Here is a 16560-nt window from a genome sequence, read left to right on the forward strand (position 1 = left end):
AGAAAATTACTAGAAATAATCAATGACTACAGTAAAGTTGCAGGATATAAAATCAACACACAGAAATCCCTTGCATTCCTATACACTAATAATGAGAAAACAGAAAGAGAAATTAAGGAAACAATTCCATTCACCATTGCAACGGAAAGAATAAAATACTTAGGAATATATCTACCTAAAGAAACTAAAGACCTATATATAGAAAACTATAAAACACTGGTGAAAGAAATCAAAGAGGACACTAATAGATGGAGAAATATACCATGTTCATGGATTGGCCAAAGAGAAAAATTAACCATCTTTTCATTTTCTGCTCCAAAATGGACATAATAAAACTAACATCTCTGTGGTTTTTTAAAATATAAGGCCCCAAACAAAACTATTAGAATAGTAGAACTAGCTAAATAGTTTCTTAACAAAGGTATTGCACAGTATTAGCCAACAGTGCCCTTAATGATAAAACAGTGAAGTGGTCTTGTTAAAGTTAGAAACCAGACTGTACGTGAAAATTGCTGTCCCAGTTAAAATCTCCATTTATTTTGATAAGTGATTTTAAAGATTATTTGAAAGATTAAGTAACATGAGAATAGCAAAGGAAATTCTAAACAAGAACAAAAAGCAAAGGTTGGGCTAACCTTACTCCAGGTATTTAAATATTATAAAGCTAAAGTAGTTTTAAAAGAAGGTTAAGCAGCTATATCCCAATTTAAAATTGTTTTAAAAAATAAAGTAGAGATGACAAAAAAAAAGAATGTTACAGATCCAGGAATAGTTATGTAGAGCTGTGTAACACAGGAGGTCAAATATAAATACATCTAAGTATGTGAGTGGCTTTTCAAGTTGCTGGAGAAAAAGATGAAATGACAGATGATGAGAAACATTCTCATACTGACTGTGAAAGAATAAGTTTCAGTAACCTTTTGGAAAGGCAATTGGCGATAGGTTATGCATTTTAAAATAAACTGATAGTTCGGTCCAGCAGGTCTCCTTCTAGGAATTTATTCCAAATATTTCTCTAGAGACAGATTTTGTCTTAATTCACAGATTGTGATAGTAATTTAGACTTCTTGGTAATTTCAATCCTGATAGGCCTCTTTCGACTGTTTTTTCAGGTATTATTTTTGTAAATTTATGTCATAACGTGTTTCTTCCTCTCCAGTGTTCACACAGCGACACACATGCCTGACTTGGGCCACAGGATGAGTCTCTCAAGGGATGCCGGCGGGAGGAGCTGTAGAGGAATAATCGCATTTATTGCCTCTGATTCTTTTTATCTGCTCTTTTCAAAACATCTTTCTTGAGGCGGCAGCTTGGCATACAGACTTTTAAAATTTTGTTATGTCTGTTACAGTAGAAGCATAGTATTTCTCCTTGCTCTTCTACCCCATCCCACTCCCCACTTCAGCCTTACATCCTGGGAAGAACTTTGGATTTGGAATCAAAAGACCTGATTTCTAGTGTCTCTTCTACTGAACTAGCTCTGAGACTTAAGAGAAGCAAAAGTACCCTTCTAAACTTACTTTCTTTAAAGCCAAATATCTTAACCTGTTTTGTACTTCTCTTTCTACTTAAATTCCTCCTGTTTATTCCTTAACCCATTGCTAACTGGATTTTATCCTACCTCATCCCTATAACTGTTCAAGTAACAAAACATAATTGCAAAACATAGATCATATTTCGTCCCCCCCCATTTTTGGGGGTTCTGCTGCTGCTTTTTAGAAATTATTTATTATCAATTTTCTGATTAAATAATATTATATATTTTTGGAGTACATACAGCCTCATGTATATAAATATAGAAATATCCCTTAATCTCAGAACCCAGAAATATATGCTGGCATATTCACTACCATTTTTATGTATATATTATAATAGAATTGGGTTATGCTTATGTATATGCTGCTTTGTGTTCTGCTTTTTGCTTTCATAACATTAATCCTATAAGTGAATTTTAAAGGCTACATATTTTTCTCATATGGCTATTCCATAATTACTTTTATCTATTCTTGGGAGTTTAGGTGGCTTCTCATAACACCTTGTATGTAAATCTGTGTGTGCAATGATTGTTTCCGTTAAAGCTTGCTCGCACCTTCCAAAGCCTTGTCCCACCTTTGGTTTCCCACTTTCTGCTGCTATTTTTTCCCACTTTCTCTTTCATAAGCTCCTTTTTATACCTGCCTGTTAGGTTTCCTTTTGTCACTCTGGGCTTGCTGGCAGTCTCATTTATTGGTCCCCCAGCTTCAGTCATGACCTCCTGTCTGCTTGCCAGGATGGAGCACAGCTCCTCAATGTACTCCCTTCTGAACTCTACCTCTTTGTTCTGTTACCAGGGTATCTCCCCCTGAAAATCTCACAGGCACCTGAAACAGATGTAGTAGGGATAAACAAACTACACGTGATCCCCTTTTAGGTCTTCCCTTTATCTAGCTCTTACCTGGTGTATTTTAGATGCTTTGGGTTATAAATAAAAGTATCTGAGATGTATAATGATCCCTGAGGGGGTTCCCAGTGGGCACAATAACCATAACACAATGCCTTCATATGCTGCCTGGCTGTGTGCTCTTCATTCTTAACTCTCACCCTCCTTTTCCCCGTAGTTCTCTTAATGTAAACCTGCCTCTTTATCCTCTTTGCCCTTTTAAATTTACACAGAAGTGATGCCCCTTAGTGACAGAAACAGGAACTTCCTCCCATGATGATCAGTCATAGCAAAAATGTCGTCTTTCCTAGTGCAAGTAAACAAATGGTTATTGTTATTGTGATATATTGCTGAACCATTGATAGGTACTTCTTTGCAATTCTACTAAATACTTTACTTCTGACTTAGTATCACAACATCTCAGGTACCTTAATCTTCCTTTGAATGTGTTGGGAAAAAGAAAATAGACTAAATTAGACTAAATATGCTCTCTTTGTACAAGAATTTGGATTTTTGAGAAGCTGAGATAAGGTTACTTAGTGCTTGTTTTAGGGTGACTTTGTGACGTCTGTATAATAGATATTAATACACCTTTTGGGATTATAATTTAATTTTGTAACCTAAATTCTCTTTTCCCCAATAGCTCAGCAGTAAAGATTCTGCCTTTCAGTGCAGGAAACATAGGTTTGATCCCTGGGTTGGGAAGATTCCCCTGGAGAAGGAAATGGCAACCCTCTCCAGTATTCTTGCCTGAAAAATCCCATGGACAGAGGTTCCCTGTGGGCTACAATCCAAAGAGCCCCACACAACTGAGTGGCTGAGCACAGTTTGATACTTGTAGTAGCCAGTCAAGAAATATATGTTGAATTATTAGAACAATCCTTAAAAGGCTTCATGCTTTTTTTTTTTTTAAAAAAAGGCAAACAAAAATTATTGTTTTAAAGAAAAGTAGTATAACCACATTAAATATAATCTGGAGAGTAAAGAGAAATAACCCATATTCGCAATCTTACCTAGCAAACTTGCTGGTAGAATCTTTATATATCTGGTTGTTTTAAAGTTTGTATTTATGTGGTCAAAATTATGGATCATGCCCTTTCCTACTTAGTATATCATTTTATGATTTACCTTAAATGACTGGGTAATAATCTATTAGTTGCAGAAACTTTTGACCCTATTGTATGCACAGTGTTTATGAAGAATAGATGGTACATTTGTTTCTAAAAGTTCCAGTTATTTTTAATAAAATATAATTGTTTATCACATGAATTTTACTAAGTAGGAGAATGATAACCTATTGTAAGGTCAGTGCCTTTTTATTTTCAAACATTTAAAACTGAAACTTGAAGAGTTGGTCGTCAGTTGAGAGTAATATGCCATATGTCAGCTATGTATTTTGGAAAAGTTAGAGAGGTCGGATAGCTGCTTTTGTGGAGAATTATTGTCAAAATTCTTGATATTAGCATTTTTTTCTTTTATAGATTATGGAGCTTTGTGGTGCGACAAGACTTGGTTATTTTGGAAGAAGTCAGTTCTATATTGCTTTGAAACTTGTAGCTGTTGCCCAGTCTGGCTTCCCTTTAAGAGTGGAAAGTATAAATACAGGTAACTATGGAATATATTAGTAACTGAAATGAAAATGAACTTCTAATCAAAAGTGAAATAAAGTCGGTAGAACTGTGGAGTCTTTCTGATGTTTCAGTGGCATTTGTGACCTTGAGTTAAAGTATCGTGACTTTATTCTTGCCATACTTTTTTCATTTGTTAATATTAGAAAAATATGTCTACCTTAACTCTGTTACGGCATTTATGTACATCACACATATTTTATGGTAATATAAAAACTTAAAATGACAACTTTAATTTACTAAAAATTGCTTAGAATTTAGATGAATAATTTTATCAAGGTAGCTGATGAATTGTAGTGACTATCTCATATATGCCCTCCTTATATTCTTTTCTACTAAGTATAAAACAATGTTATGCTTTGTGTTTTCCTGTTTGGAAAAGCTATGAAAGTTCCATTTGAAGTTTAGAAAGTATTAGTTAACCAAAATTTTGATTGGTAGAGACAGTGTTAAAATATTGGCAGGCTAAAACCCCAATGCAAGCATCTGCCCACCCTACAAGTGTCACCTAGGATAACGTGGTTTTCTATTATTTGAAGGCTCATTGATGCCTAAGTAGTTGAAAATTCTTAATTTCTTAAGAATTAAATCCTTAAGAATTTCTTCTTCATTCTTAAAATGCAGAGTTCTTTGGTTTTCATAGGGAATGGGGTGGGAAGAGAAAACTTGAGGTTTTCTGTAATGTTAGAATTTTTATAAAATAGTTTTAAGTAGCACCTCTGTTTAATAGTCATCCAGAAGTTTTCAATGTGGAGCTCTCATTTCATTGTTCTAGAATTGAGAGTTTACATTCTTTTTAGGTAATTTTTATTTCCTTTATATAAATACTGCATAAACATTACTATTTTCCCTCCCTAATGCAGAGATTCTAAAGAGAAATGCAGGTAATCATGGTGCAGGAAAGTACACTTTCTTCTAAAGATGCTGCTGCTGCTGTATTGTTCTAGTCTAAAAATGTGCAGAGACATTCTCAGCCTTTTATCCTTTTCTCTATTTAAAAGTGAATGTAGAATATTTGCATTAGGAGTGTCATAGCTGGACTAAAGTGGGAGGTACAACTAACGCCTTGTAAACTGTGTCCTTGGCAGGTGGACAGTAAGATGTTTTCATTAATTTCTTCAGTGAAAATGTCTAGATTAATCTAGTTCAAACTTAGTGCATAGTCTTGTTTTGTTTAGAGCTCTAACATCTTCCTTTAGGGAACCAGTGTGAGTAGAAACAGTCTAGGCTTCAGGGTCAGACTGACCTGGCTGCAGATCCTAACAGTCGGTTACTGTCAGTGACCTTGGCATCTTAGAGTCTCACTTTTTTATCTGTAAAATGGGGATTTTTGTAAGGTTTATATGGTTATGAGATAAATGTAAAGTACAAACAAAGGCCTGGCATGCACTGAACATTTCATACAGCTTAACCCCTTAGAGTGACAGAGTGCTGTTACTACTACCTTCTAGATCAGAGTTTACCTAAACAATCTAAGGGAGATGATCTGAATTTTGTGGCGATAAACATTTTGTGTCTATTGTTTCTTAGTTTTTGCAAAAATTCTTTCTAATAACAAATTCATCTCATTTCAGATTTTTAATGTGTATACCCTGTTTCGTTTTGAAGTAATAATTATTTTTGTGGTTAACAGTAAAGGACCTTCCTCTGCCAAGATTTGTTGCTTCAAAGAATGAACAGGAATCTCGTCATCCAACCTCATATTCTTCAGATTCTGAAAATCAAGGGTCTTACTCTGGTGTAATCCCCCCACCACCTGGCAGGGGACAAGTGAAAAAAGGGTCCACAAGCCATGATACTGTGCAGCCTCGTGCATCTGTAGATCAGCAGGTAATCATGTACATGCTGTCAGCTGATGTACTGTGGGAATGCTTACACTAAAACATGTTACCTTAAAATTTAAATTTTCAAATAATGATGTTCTTTCTAGGAACCTGTGTCCCCAGTAGTCTCGCCACAGCAGTCTCCACCGGCTTCTCCACACACGTGGAGGAAGCACAACCGCCATCCCAGTGGAGGAAACAGCGAGAGGCCTCTTGCAGGACCTGGGCCGTTCTGGTCTCCCTTTGGTGAAGCACAATCAGGTATTTAGAAAATTTTTAAAAGTAACATTTATTAAGGGCTGTAGATGGAAGGAAACTTAAGAATGTTCCTTTAAGAGTTGCCTCGAAGTCAGCTTTTAATTTATAAGTTCGGTTCAGTTCAGTTCAGTCGCTCAGTCATGTCTGACTCTTTGCAACCCCATGGACTGTAGCACGCCAGGCCTCCCTGTCCACTACCAACTCCTGGAGTTTACTCAGACTCATTAAGTGCCTTAAATAGAAGCAAAAGCCAACTGTGAAAGTTTCTAAGTAAATTGAGTATAATTGCATTTACTTATATCTATGATGCTTAGACAAAAGTTTATAGGTATCAGATTCTATCTGAAGGGTAAAATGTATAAGAGATATATTATATCGGAGATATATTCCCAGGTATATTTATTATATTAGTGAAGGGAAGTATACTTTGTTATAAAAATGCTTCTGCTGCTGTATTGCTTATTATAGCAGTAAATTGGTTATTATGCCAAATGAGGTCTAATTTTAAATTGGCAGATAAGATTCCATTTTGGAAGTTGTTAATATTTCCTCAGAGTTAGCTTTTTAAAAGAAAACTTGTTCATATGTCTGGTGATTTGTTATCATTAAAAACCTGGTAACTTTATTTTTCCTTCCAAAAGTGAGTCAGCATGTTTACCCATTCCGTTTTTAGGTTCTTCTGCTGGTGATGCAGTGTGGCCAGGACATTCTCCACCTCCACCTCAAGAAAATTGGGTCAGTTTTGCTGATACTCCACCAACCAGTACTCTTTTAACCATGCATCCTGCTTCTGTCCAGGTGTGACATTTTATTGGTATTGCATTTTTATTTGCTTCATTAAGAGTATTGCTGCTGTCATTGTTTTTATATTTTGCTGTTGCACATTTTATAAATGCAAGTTCACTCTTTTATTAAAACAAAAAAGAACTTTGTGCCTTTTCTTCAGGTCTGTTTTCATTGGAACGTTTTATTGAAAGTTTTGGCTGATTTTCTTGCTAATCCCATAGTGAAGTTTTGAAACGTTTCTGCATCTAGGAATGTATTTGCTTGGCTTTCTTAGCATCTTTTACATAGCTTTCTGTTGCTTACATATTGCTATCATTACATTTATGTAATCTTTGTGCAAAAATGTTTAATAACCTATGTAACAAATATGTGGTTTGCTGATGAGTTAAGGCTTATTTTTAAACATCCACAAAAAGTAAGTTTTACTTTCAAAGATAAGTAAGTTAACAATCTTGGTCCATATAGTCATATAGATAGATACTGTACTGAGGAAAAAATGTTTCATTACAGGACCAGACAACAGTACGAACTGTAGCCTCAGCTACAACTGCCAATGAAATTCGTAGGCAATCCAGTAGTTATGACGATCCTTGGAAAATAACAGATGAACAAAGACAGTATTATGTAAATCAATTTAAAACCATTCAGCCTGATCTAAATGGATTTATTCCAGGTGAGTTGTTAAAAACAGAAGTTCTTCTAAATGGGATAGGACGGTCTCAGTTTCATAATCTCAAAGACATGGTTTCATTCGTCAGTGATGATAAAGGATAAATTAATTCTCAAATTGTCTAAAAAGTTTATAGTCACTGGAAACCAAAAATATGACATGTGCACATGTTAAGATTACCTTTTTGTCAGTGGCAGAAGTCTTAAGACTCTTACCTCACATTTTATTCTTGGAGCTGTAAGTTCAGAATAACACTAAACAACACTGTTTTAATATTTCAGGATCTGCAGCTAAAGAGTTTTTTACAAAATCAAAACTTCCTATTCTTGAACTTTCTCATATTTGGTAAGTGTGGTATATCATTAGTTGGGTAATGTGGGTTGTTTCAAAAGAGTTTACAGCAGGTAGATTTTTGAACTTAAACTATTAGAGTAACCTTTTCAAGAATGTTCTCAAAGAACTCAGTATTGCCTCATAATATCCAGCTTCTCTCTCACTTAGAAAGGAACTAAGTGATTACTCTGCAGTAGTTCTTTAAAGTGTGCTAAAAGTTCTTAAGCTGTATCAGCTGTTTTGTTGAAAGAATAATGTGTGGCATAAAAGCTGGTTTGCTCATACATGGTGTGTTTATCCCATTTGGTTTTTAACAGGGTTAGTAAGTCCTGTACCAAGGCATGATCTCAAGAACATGCTTAGCTCCCATTTAAATTTAGACTGAGACTCAGGATAGCTGGTATGTAGTTGAAATTAGCCATTAGAGCACAAACTGCAATCACAAATTACTTTTTAAAAGCAATTATAAGATAAACACATGTTATTTCTACTTTATATCAATGTATGTATTTATATTCTAAATTACTTTGTTAGTAGCATCTTTAGACACATAGGATACTATGGTAGGAAGTACGTAGATAATGCCTAAAACTGAAAAATCAATAACTGGCAATATATGCATGCTGTTAACATTTATGTAATTTAAGGTAATAAATTAAAAAATGATTGTTTCTGCAACCAGGAAATGGACACCAGGGTGGGGCTGTTGTTTCAATGTATCAGGACTTGTAATTCTGTTAGATGCTTTAAAATGCATACATGTAGAAATTTGATAACAATAAAAACAATTTTTAAAAATTTCAGTGACTTATTAAGTAAGCCAGGGTTTAACTAAATCCTTTTACTAGAAATGCAAGTGTGTTAAAGGTCATTTTTTGGTGACTTTATTTATTGGGACTACTTTTTCAGCATTTTATTATGAGAATTTAAAGTATACAGAAAAGTGTAAAGAACTGTGCCTTGAACACCCATATGCCCATTGCCTACAATTAACAGTTTGCTATATTTGTTTTGGGCTTCCCAGGTGGCACTAGTGGTAAAGAACCTGCCTGCCAGTGCAGGAGACATAAGAGACCTGGGTTTGATCCCTGGGTAGGGAAGATCCCTTGGAGAAAGGCATGGCAACACACTCCAGTATTCTGGCCTGGAGAATCCCATGGGCCAAGGAGCCTGGTGGGCTATACAGTCCATGGGGTCACAGAGTCGGACATGACTGAAGCAACTTAGCATGCGTGTCGTTATATTACATATTACATGTCCTTCCATCTGTGGAATTTTTTAAATTCTTAATTGCTATTTTCTGGGAAATAATTTCTCTTGCTTCTTTTTGAAACCTAAAAGGAGCCAAAGCAGAATATGATCATATTAATAATAAGTTTTTATTCTAGGGAACTCTCAGACTTTGATAAAGATGGAGCCTTGACACTGGATGAGTTTTGTGCTGCTTTTCATCTGGTAGTTGCTAGGAAGAATGGTTATGACTTACCGGAAAAACTCCCTGAGAGCTTAATGCCCAAACTGATTGATTTGGAAGATTCAGCAGGTAAGATCAGGAGCTGAAAAGACCTGACTGCATACCTTCATAAATATAACACTTGATCCTTAAAGCGAAATCAAAATGTTATAATTTAGGTTAAGAGCTTAGACATTTCATCAGAAATACATAGATTTGCCATCAGAATAGACTATATGGGCTAAACCCGGAATAATGGTTTCACTTATTTAGTAAACTTGAAATAAAAAGATAAAGAATATATACCACTGTGTATGCTACTGTTTCACTTAACACTTATGAATTGTGAAGATCTGAAGAGCATTTCACAGTGTCTTGTTATTTTGTGGCATTTAACCGTATTATAAATTATCTGAAGTGGGTAAAGTAGCCAGTCTTCATTATCAGCATTTTTTCATTTAATGCATCTTGTTTTATCATTAGATCTTTGCAGTCTGAAAGCATTTCCTTTAAAAAGCCCACTTCTTTTCTTCAGATTCTGAAGAAGTCTGGAAAATTTGTATTTGATTATAGATAATGCTTTTAAAAAATGTTTACCAGAAAGTTTTTATAAGGGCTCATATTGACTGGTAGCTTTCTTTAAAAGGAAACAGGAATAGAATACATTTTTCTTGCATTCTGAATGAATAAGAGGAAATTAATGCTAAATTCTTAACAAGTTTAATTAAAACTAAATTACTGTTTTCAAATTTTTTAAATCTAAATTCTCTTTTGTCTATTATGTTGGAAAGAATTTTATAGTTCTAAGAAGATAGAACAGAATTTGGCTCTTAAAAGGGCAACTTCTATTTAACTCAAAAATGAAATGATCTGACTTCTTTTTCTAAATTACATGGAAGGAACCATATACACGTCATTACTGTCCAGAAGAGAACAAGTCTCCTTGGAGTTAAGAACCTGAGTGTGCTTCTGGTTTGTTAATTAGTCTCTGACTTGGGCAAGTTCTAACCATTTACTCTGTTTTTTTCATCTGTTTCTCCACGTGAAATGTGAATTTTACCTATTTTAGGATTTGAATTGTATCCTGACTTATTATCAACCAATAGGTTGATTAAATAATTTACTGTTGGTTTCAGTTTTTACAAACTCTATCCTGTGAGAATCCCAGGATTTTCCTGATCATTTCAGGTAGTTATTTGGTATCAGTTACCCTCTAACTTGAGCTGAAGGCTAAGTGTTTTTGTTAGATAACTTTGCTTTGGTTTACCTAATTAAGAAATAGATAAAAATTACTTCTTTATTTAGCGTATTTGTTAGGTAAGCCAAAAGGGAAACAGTTGAGGTAGCTACAGACTTGCTGTATCATTGATTTCTAAATTGGACCTTGTATGTAGAGATTTTCTATGACTTTAATTTTGTAAAAACTGGTAGTGTACTAACAAGAAATGAGTCAGACTTATTCTGTTGTATGTCATTTTCTGGAGACTTCTGTGGTCTTATTAACTGTTGGATTCAGATAGGTGAAATCTGGCTTTCACGTTTTGGCAATGGAGTCTTTTTTTCTTTCTTTAATTTAAATAAAGTCTTGTTCTTTGTCATGTTGATCTGATGGAGTTTTAAGACTGATGATTCAAGAAGTTCTTTCCTGGGCATTTGTCTTTTTACGTCTGCTGGATTTGTTTAGCAAAGAGACACTCTGGTTTTTTGCCTGCATGTATCTATACACTATTGCTCTAACTATAATTTTACAGGTGTTTTTTCCAATTCTAATATAATATTATATGGTTTTCTAGTCACATTTATTGTAAATGTTTTGACCACACGATATTAGATTAAAATCTGCTTTCAGATCAGATCAGTCGCTCAGTTGTGTCCGACTCTTTGCGGCCCCATGAATCGCAGCACGCCAGGCCTCCCTGTCCATCACGAGCTCCCGGGGTTCACTGAGACTCACGTCTATCGAGTCACTGATGCCATCCAGCCATCTCATCCTCTGTCGTCCCCTTCTCCTCTTGCCCCCAATCCCTCCCAGCATCAGTCTTTTCCAATGAGTCAAATTTGGAGTTCTGTTTGGAGGTGGGAAGAACCATTTAATCTTTTTTCTTTTACCTACTGTAAGCCTGAGATTTATATGACACAAAGTCCCTTGAAATACAGAAATTGTTGTGTGACACTGTGATTCAATCAGTATATTTAAAAACCATTTTTAAATAGCTGTGTTTCTAGAAGTTCCCAATTAAAGGAGAAATACCTAAATACTTTCTTTTGGCGGACCTGAGAACTTATCATAAATATCCCTTCTGTGGAGTCTTTGTGACTTACAGGCATAGGTGGTTTCTGTCTTCTCTGATCTGTCGAAGCATATCCTACGTTGCTGTTCATTTCAGCACACATTATGCTGAATCCTGTTCTGTTGTCCCCTCCTTCTACTACAACATTCTGAGCACCTTAAAAAACTAGAAATGATCATATTCATTGTAGTATCCTCAGGGCCTTGCACTTTGCAAGCAAGCACTAAGTAGCTCAGTAAATAATTATTGAATTCAGTTCAGTTCAGTCGCTCAGTCATGTCTGACTCTTTGCGACCCCATGAACTGCAGCACGCCTGGCCTCACTCTTCATCAGCGACTCCTGGAGTCCACCCAAACCCATGTCCATTGAGTCAGTGATGCCATCCAACCATCGCATTCTCTGTTGTCCCCTTCTCCTCCTTCCCTCAATCTTTCCCAGCATCAGGGTTTTTTCAAATGAGTCAGCTCTTCATATCAAATGGCCAAAGTATTGGCGTTTCAACATCAGTCCTTCCAATGAACACCCAGGACTGATGGACTGGTTGGATCTCCTTGTAGTCCAAGGGACTCTCAAGAGTCTTCTCCAACCATAGTTCAAAAGCATCAGTTATTCGGCGGTCAGCTTTCTTCACAGTCCAACTCTCACATCCATACATGACTACTGGAAAAACCATAGCCTTGACTAGATGAACTTTTTTTGGCAAAGTAATGTCTCTGCTTTATAATATGCTGTCTAGGCTGGTAATAGCTTTTCTTCCAAGGAGCAAGCATCTTTTAATTTCATGGCTGCAGTCACCATCTGCAGTGATTTTGGAGCCCAGAAAAATAAAGTCAGCCACTGTTTCCACTGTTTCCCCATCTATTTCACATGAAGTGATGGGACCAGATGCCACGATCTTCGTTTTCTGAATGTTGAGCTTTAAGCCAACTTTTTCACTCTCCTCTTTCACTTTCATCAAGAGGCTCTTTAGTTCTTCACTTTCTGCCATAAGGGTGGTGTCATCTGCATATCTGAGGTTATTGATATTTCTCCCAGCAATCTCGATTCCAGCTTGTGCTTCTTCCAGCCCAGTGTTTCTCATGATGTACTCTGCATTATTATGCTAAATATGTGCCATTTTTAAAGTAAAATATTTTTCTTAACATTTATATCTTTGAAAATAAAATCATTTGTTGTCATAAGTTTATGATGTTTTGTTGTTGTTTTGTTTAGTTGCTAAGTCATATCTAACTCTTTTGCAATCCCATGGACTGGACTCTGCCAGGCTCCTCTGTCCATGGGCTTTCTCAGGCAAGGACACTGGAATGGGTTCCCATTTCCTTCTCCAGAGGATCATCCTGACCCAGGGATTGAACCCCCAAGTCTCCTGCATTGGCAGGCAGATTCTTTACCACTGAGCCATTAGCTCCACAAGTATTCTGTATTTATAATTTAAATAACTCTTATAGAAAGGTAGATGATGAACAATGATGACGAGTTGCAGTTGCTTGAAGTAAGTTTTCTGTAGGCGTGCAAACGTAGGTGGGATAATATGTATTTTATCCAAAGTCATTTGAACAGATTTATAGGATTAAATATCAGATGGCTTCTCTGGTGGCTCAGATGGTAAAGACTCTGCCTGCAATGTGGGGGACCAGGGTTCAATCCCTGGGTTGGAAAGATCCTCTGGAGGAGAACATGGCAACTCACTCCAATATTCTTGCCCGGAGAATTCCATGGACAGAGTAGCCTGGTGTGCCATGGGGTCGCAAAGAGTCAGACACGACTGAGCGACTAAGCACAAATATCAGATAAACCAGGAAAACTCTAAGGCTCATAGGTAGAAGTACTTCTGTGGACCTGAATTAAAATATTTAACATTGAACATCTCTGAATTTGGCAATGCAGTTCTCATTGTTAAGTTGCTAAGGCATGTCTGACTCTGTGACCCCACAGACTGCAGCACACTAGGCTTGTCTGTCCTTCACTATCTCCCACAGCTGGCTCAAACCCCTGTCCATTGAATCAGAGATGCTGTCTAACCCTCTCATCCTCTGCCACTGCCCACTTCTTCTCCTGCCCTCAATATATCCCAGCATCAGAGTCATTTCCAGTGAGTTGGCTCTTTGGACCAGGTGCCTGAAAGTATTGGAGCTTCAACTTCAGCATCAGTCCTTCCAATGAATATTCAGTGCTGTGCAGTAGGTTCTTATTAGTAACCTATTTTATATAAATAGTAGCATATATGTGTTGATTCCCAGTCTCCCAATTTATATACCCCACTTGAAAAAAAGATTAAGGTTACATTGCTAGCTTACCACAACTGTATCAGGTAGTAACCAGATCTGTCTTGTTCACTGTATTTAAGTATCTAACAGGGTGCAGACTGTGTACGTAAGTAGGCGTTCACATTTTTTAAATGTCCAAATGACTGAACCACTTGTTTTTTAAAACCGTTTCCTGTCTTCACGCCACACTGCTCACATGAGCACCTTGGTAGTATCTGGTTGAGATACTCAGAGATGGAAAGGAATTTGTTCACTATTCTGTGTCCTTCTCCATAATCACTTCTTTAAGCAGTAAATTTGAGTGTATTTCATTGTTGTTAATATGATACATAGCATAGGTCTCTAAGCTCCTAGTGGTACTTAACATGAATGTTTTTAAAGCCAGAGACTTTTTAATTTATGAGTAATATGCCAAAAAGCCATACTTGAGACTAGGTTGATTAATGTTAAGTTTCTTTCACCCAGAAAATTTAACATATAAAAGCCTACAGAAATAACACATACAGCTGTTTTTATACAAGTGCAATCACACTGTACATCTGTGAATTTTTTTCTAATAATGTTGGACATCTCTGTACTTTATTACATATAGAGTTGTCACATTCTTTGTCATACATATGAATGTTCCTTCATTCAACCAGCTTCATATTGATGGAATTTTCAGATAACTTCCTGGCTTTACGTTTAAAATGGTGCTGGGAGAAAAAAAAAACACATGTCTTTGTTTTGTACAAAGAAAGTTGAATCTTTGTTTTGGAAAATTGGCTCTCCACGTGCCTTTAGTTGCAAAGATAAAAATAATAAAAATAGGCACAATATTCACCATTACCACTACACCTAAGGAATTAGTTCTCAAGCACACCCCACCCCCATATCTGTATACATTCTTAATGGCGTCCTTCTTTTCAGATAGTGGGGTATTGGAACTGATGAATCAGAACAACTGCAAATACTGGCAAAGGGGCACCACTTAATGAAATTGGAAAAAGTACTTAGCCTCCTCAAATTCCTGGCAGAAATTGACAAACAAGGCTAGCTCATACTTAAAGGAGAAAATCTCTGCAAGAATGACACTAGGGGCTTTACAATATTATGGTTTAAATACAGTAGATTTAATAAGACTCTTGGGAATATTTAATGATACCCTTAATTATTTTTGCAGAAATGAGATTTTGTCTTGATGATTGTGTTGTGAAAGTCAAAATGAAGTGAAGGATGTCTGTCTTGCTCTGTTAGGATGAGAGCTCCTTGGAAATAAATGGGAGCCTCGTCTTCTTGCATCTTGTATCTTTGTTTACTGTATTTACTTATAGGCCCTCAGTAACAATGCACACTACTGAATTCTTGCTTTTATTAATTATGCCACCAAATTTCACCCCAAATTTTTAACATCTTTTATTCTTTATACTCATTTTCTATGTTAGTCTTAAAGCCCCAGTTTAGTTGTTTTTTTCTGTTTATGAAACTTGAGTCCTTATTTTAATTGGATTAGCTTTAAATGGGCTTTTTCCATTTTAGGTATCCTTAGACAATGGAAACCTCCTGTATATCTGTAGGTAGTTTTCTTTGAAGTATAATAGCTAAGTCAAAACAGTATTTGCTATAAAATACTGATAAATACTGCAAAAAAAAAAAAGAGAGAAGTGCAGTTTAGTATTTGGGGTAAATGTTTTATTCTTTTCAAACCTTGTTGGACATGTTTTTACTTCAATTTTAGAAGTAAAAATCTTTGGTTTTAATTCAAAATTGAGTCCTTCTTAAGATCTGCTTTCTCAGTAGGTTTCCATTTATGGAGTATCAGGGAGAAGTAGAATTAATTTTGGAACTAGAGCTTAGTTTTTTGATCCATGTAATATCATTCAAGGCAAAGCATATCTTAAACTGAGTCCTTAATTTCTTTCTGCATATGCATTTCTTGCCTCGTCTTTTAAAAATATGAATGAGAAAAGTACTAATAAATAGGGTTTGTTTTTGAAAACTCAAAATTTATTGAAACCTGCTTTTTTAAATTAAAACTTTTTTTCTTGTACAGATAATATTTACACCTAAAATAAATAAAAGATATAGTTACTTTTGCTTAGATGAAGCTGTTAAATGAACTTAGAACCTTGAACCTTCATTCTGAAGAACTCTTCTTGGATTTGTTTTGCTACTTGAAAAAATAAGTTTTAAACCATAAGATTTCAGGTAGTGTATATATATTTGTAAAAGATTAATAGTATCTGGCAGTCATTTTTGAAATTGTTTTTTAGTATATTGAGTATAATACTAGGAAAATAAGATAAATTTGTGTTAGGTAGGTTATAAACCTAGAATAAAACTGAAGCTCTTCATGAGAGAGCTTGTTCAGGAGGTAAACTGAACTGAATTGAATCTGGGCAAGTTTTCAGAGTCTATGGAGGCTTGAAGGATGAAAACTACTGACTGTTTATTTGCTAGTGCTATTGTGAAAATAAGGCGTGTATTTTTAATATTATTACTACTAACTGTTCAGAGTAGGTTGATAGTACATCAGTATGATCATACTAGGTTGTGTCTTCCAGACAAACTTTTTATACATGGAAATACTTTCTGCATAAAAGCCCTTTTGGGGTTGACTTTAACAAATAATTTAGGCTCATGCTCTTCTTT

General features: G+C 35.6%; 1 protein-coding gene across 4 annotated transcripts in view; it reads left to right on the forward strand.

Moving 5' to 3' along the window:
• Positions 1 to 16560, forward strand: part of REPS1 (RALBP1 associated Eps domain containing 1) — a 91357-nt gene that overhangs the window by 39044 nt on the left and 35753 nt on the right. For 3 of the 4 annotated variants that reach the window (XM_010844214.1, XM_010844215.1, XM_010844218.1), the window contains exons 2-8: positions 3901 to 4024; positions 5681 to 5877; positions 5978 to 6131; positions 6802 to 6926; positions 7425 to 7587; positions 7866 to 7929; positions 9306 to 9460. In XM_010844214.1, the coding sequence (XP_010842516.1) occupies positions 3901 to 4024; positions 5681 to 5877; positions 5978 to 6131; positions 6802 to 6926; positions 7425 to 7587; positions 7866 to 7929; positions 9306 to 9460 (982 nt within the window). The remainder of the gene's footprint in view (positions 1 to 3900; positions 4025 to 5680; positions 5878 to 5977; positions 6132 to 6801; positions 6927 to 7424; positions 7588 to 7865; positions 7930 to 9305; positions 9461 to 16560) is intronic. The other variant, XM_010844217.1, reaches the window with a different exon arrangement.

This window comes from Bison bison, unplaced genomic scaffold (genome assembly GCF_000754665.1).
Source record: "Bison bison bison isolate TAMUID 2011002044 unplaced genomic scaffold, Bison_UMD1.0 scf7180017864198, whole genome shotgun sequence".
NCBI classification, from domain to species: domain Eukaryota; kingdom Metazoa; phylum Chordata; class Mammalia; order Artiodactyla; family Bovidae; genus Bison; species Bison bison.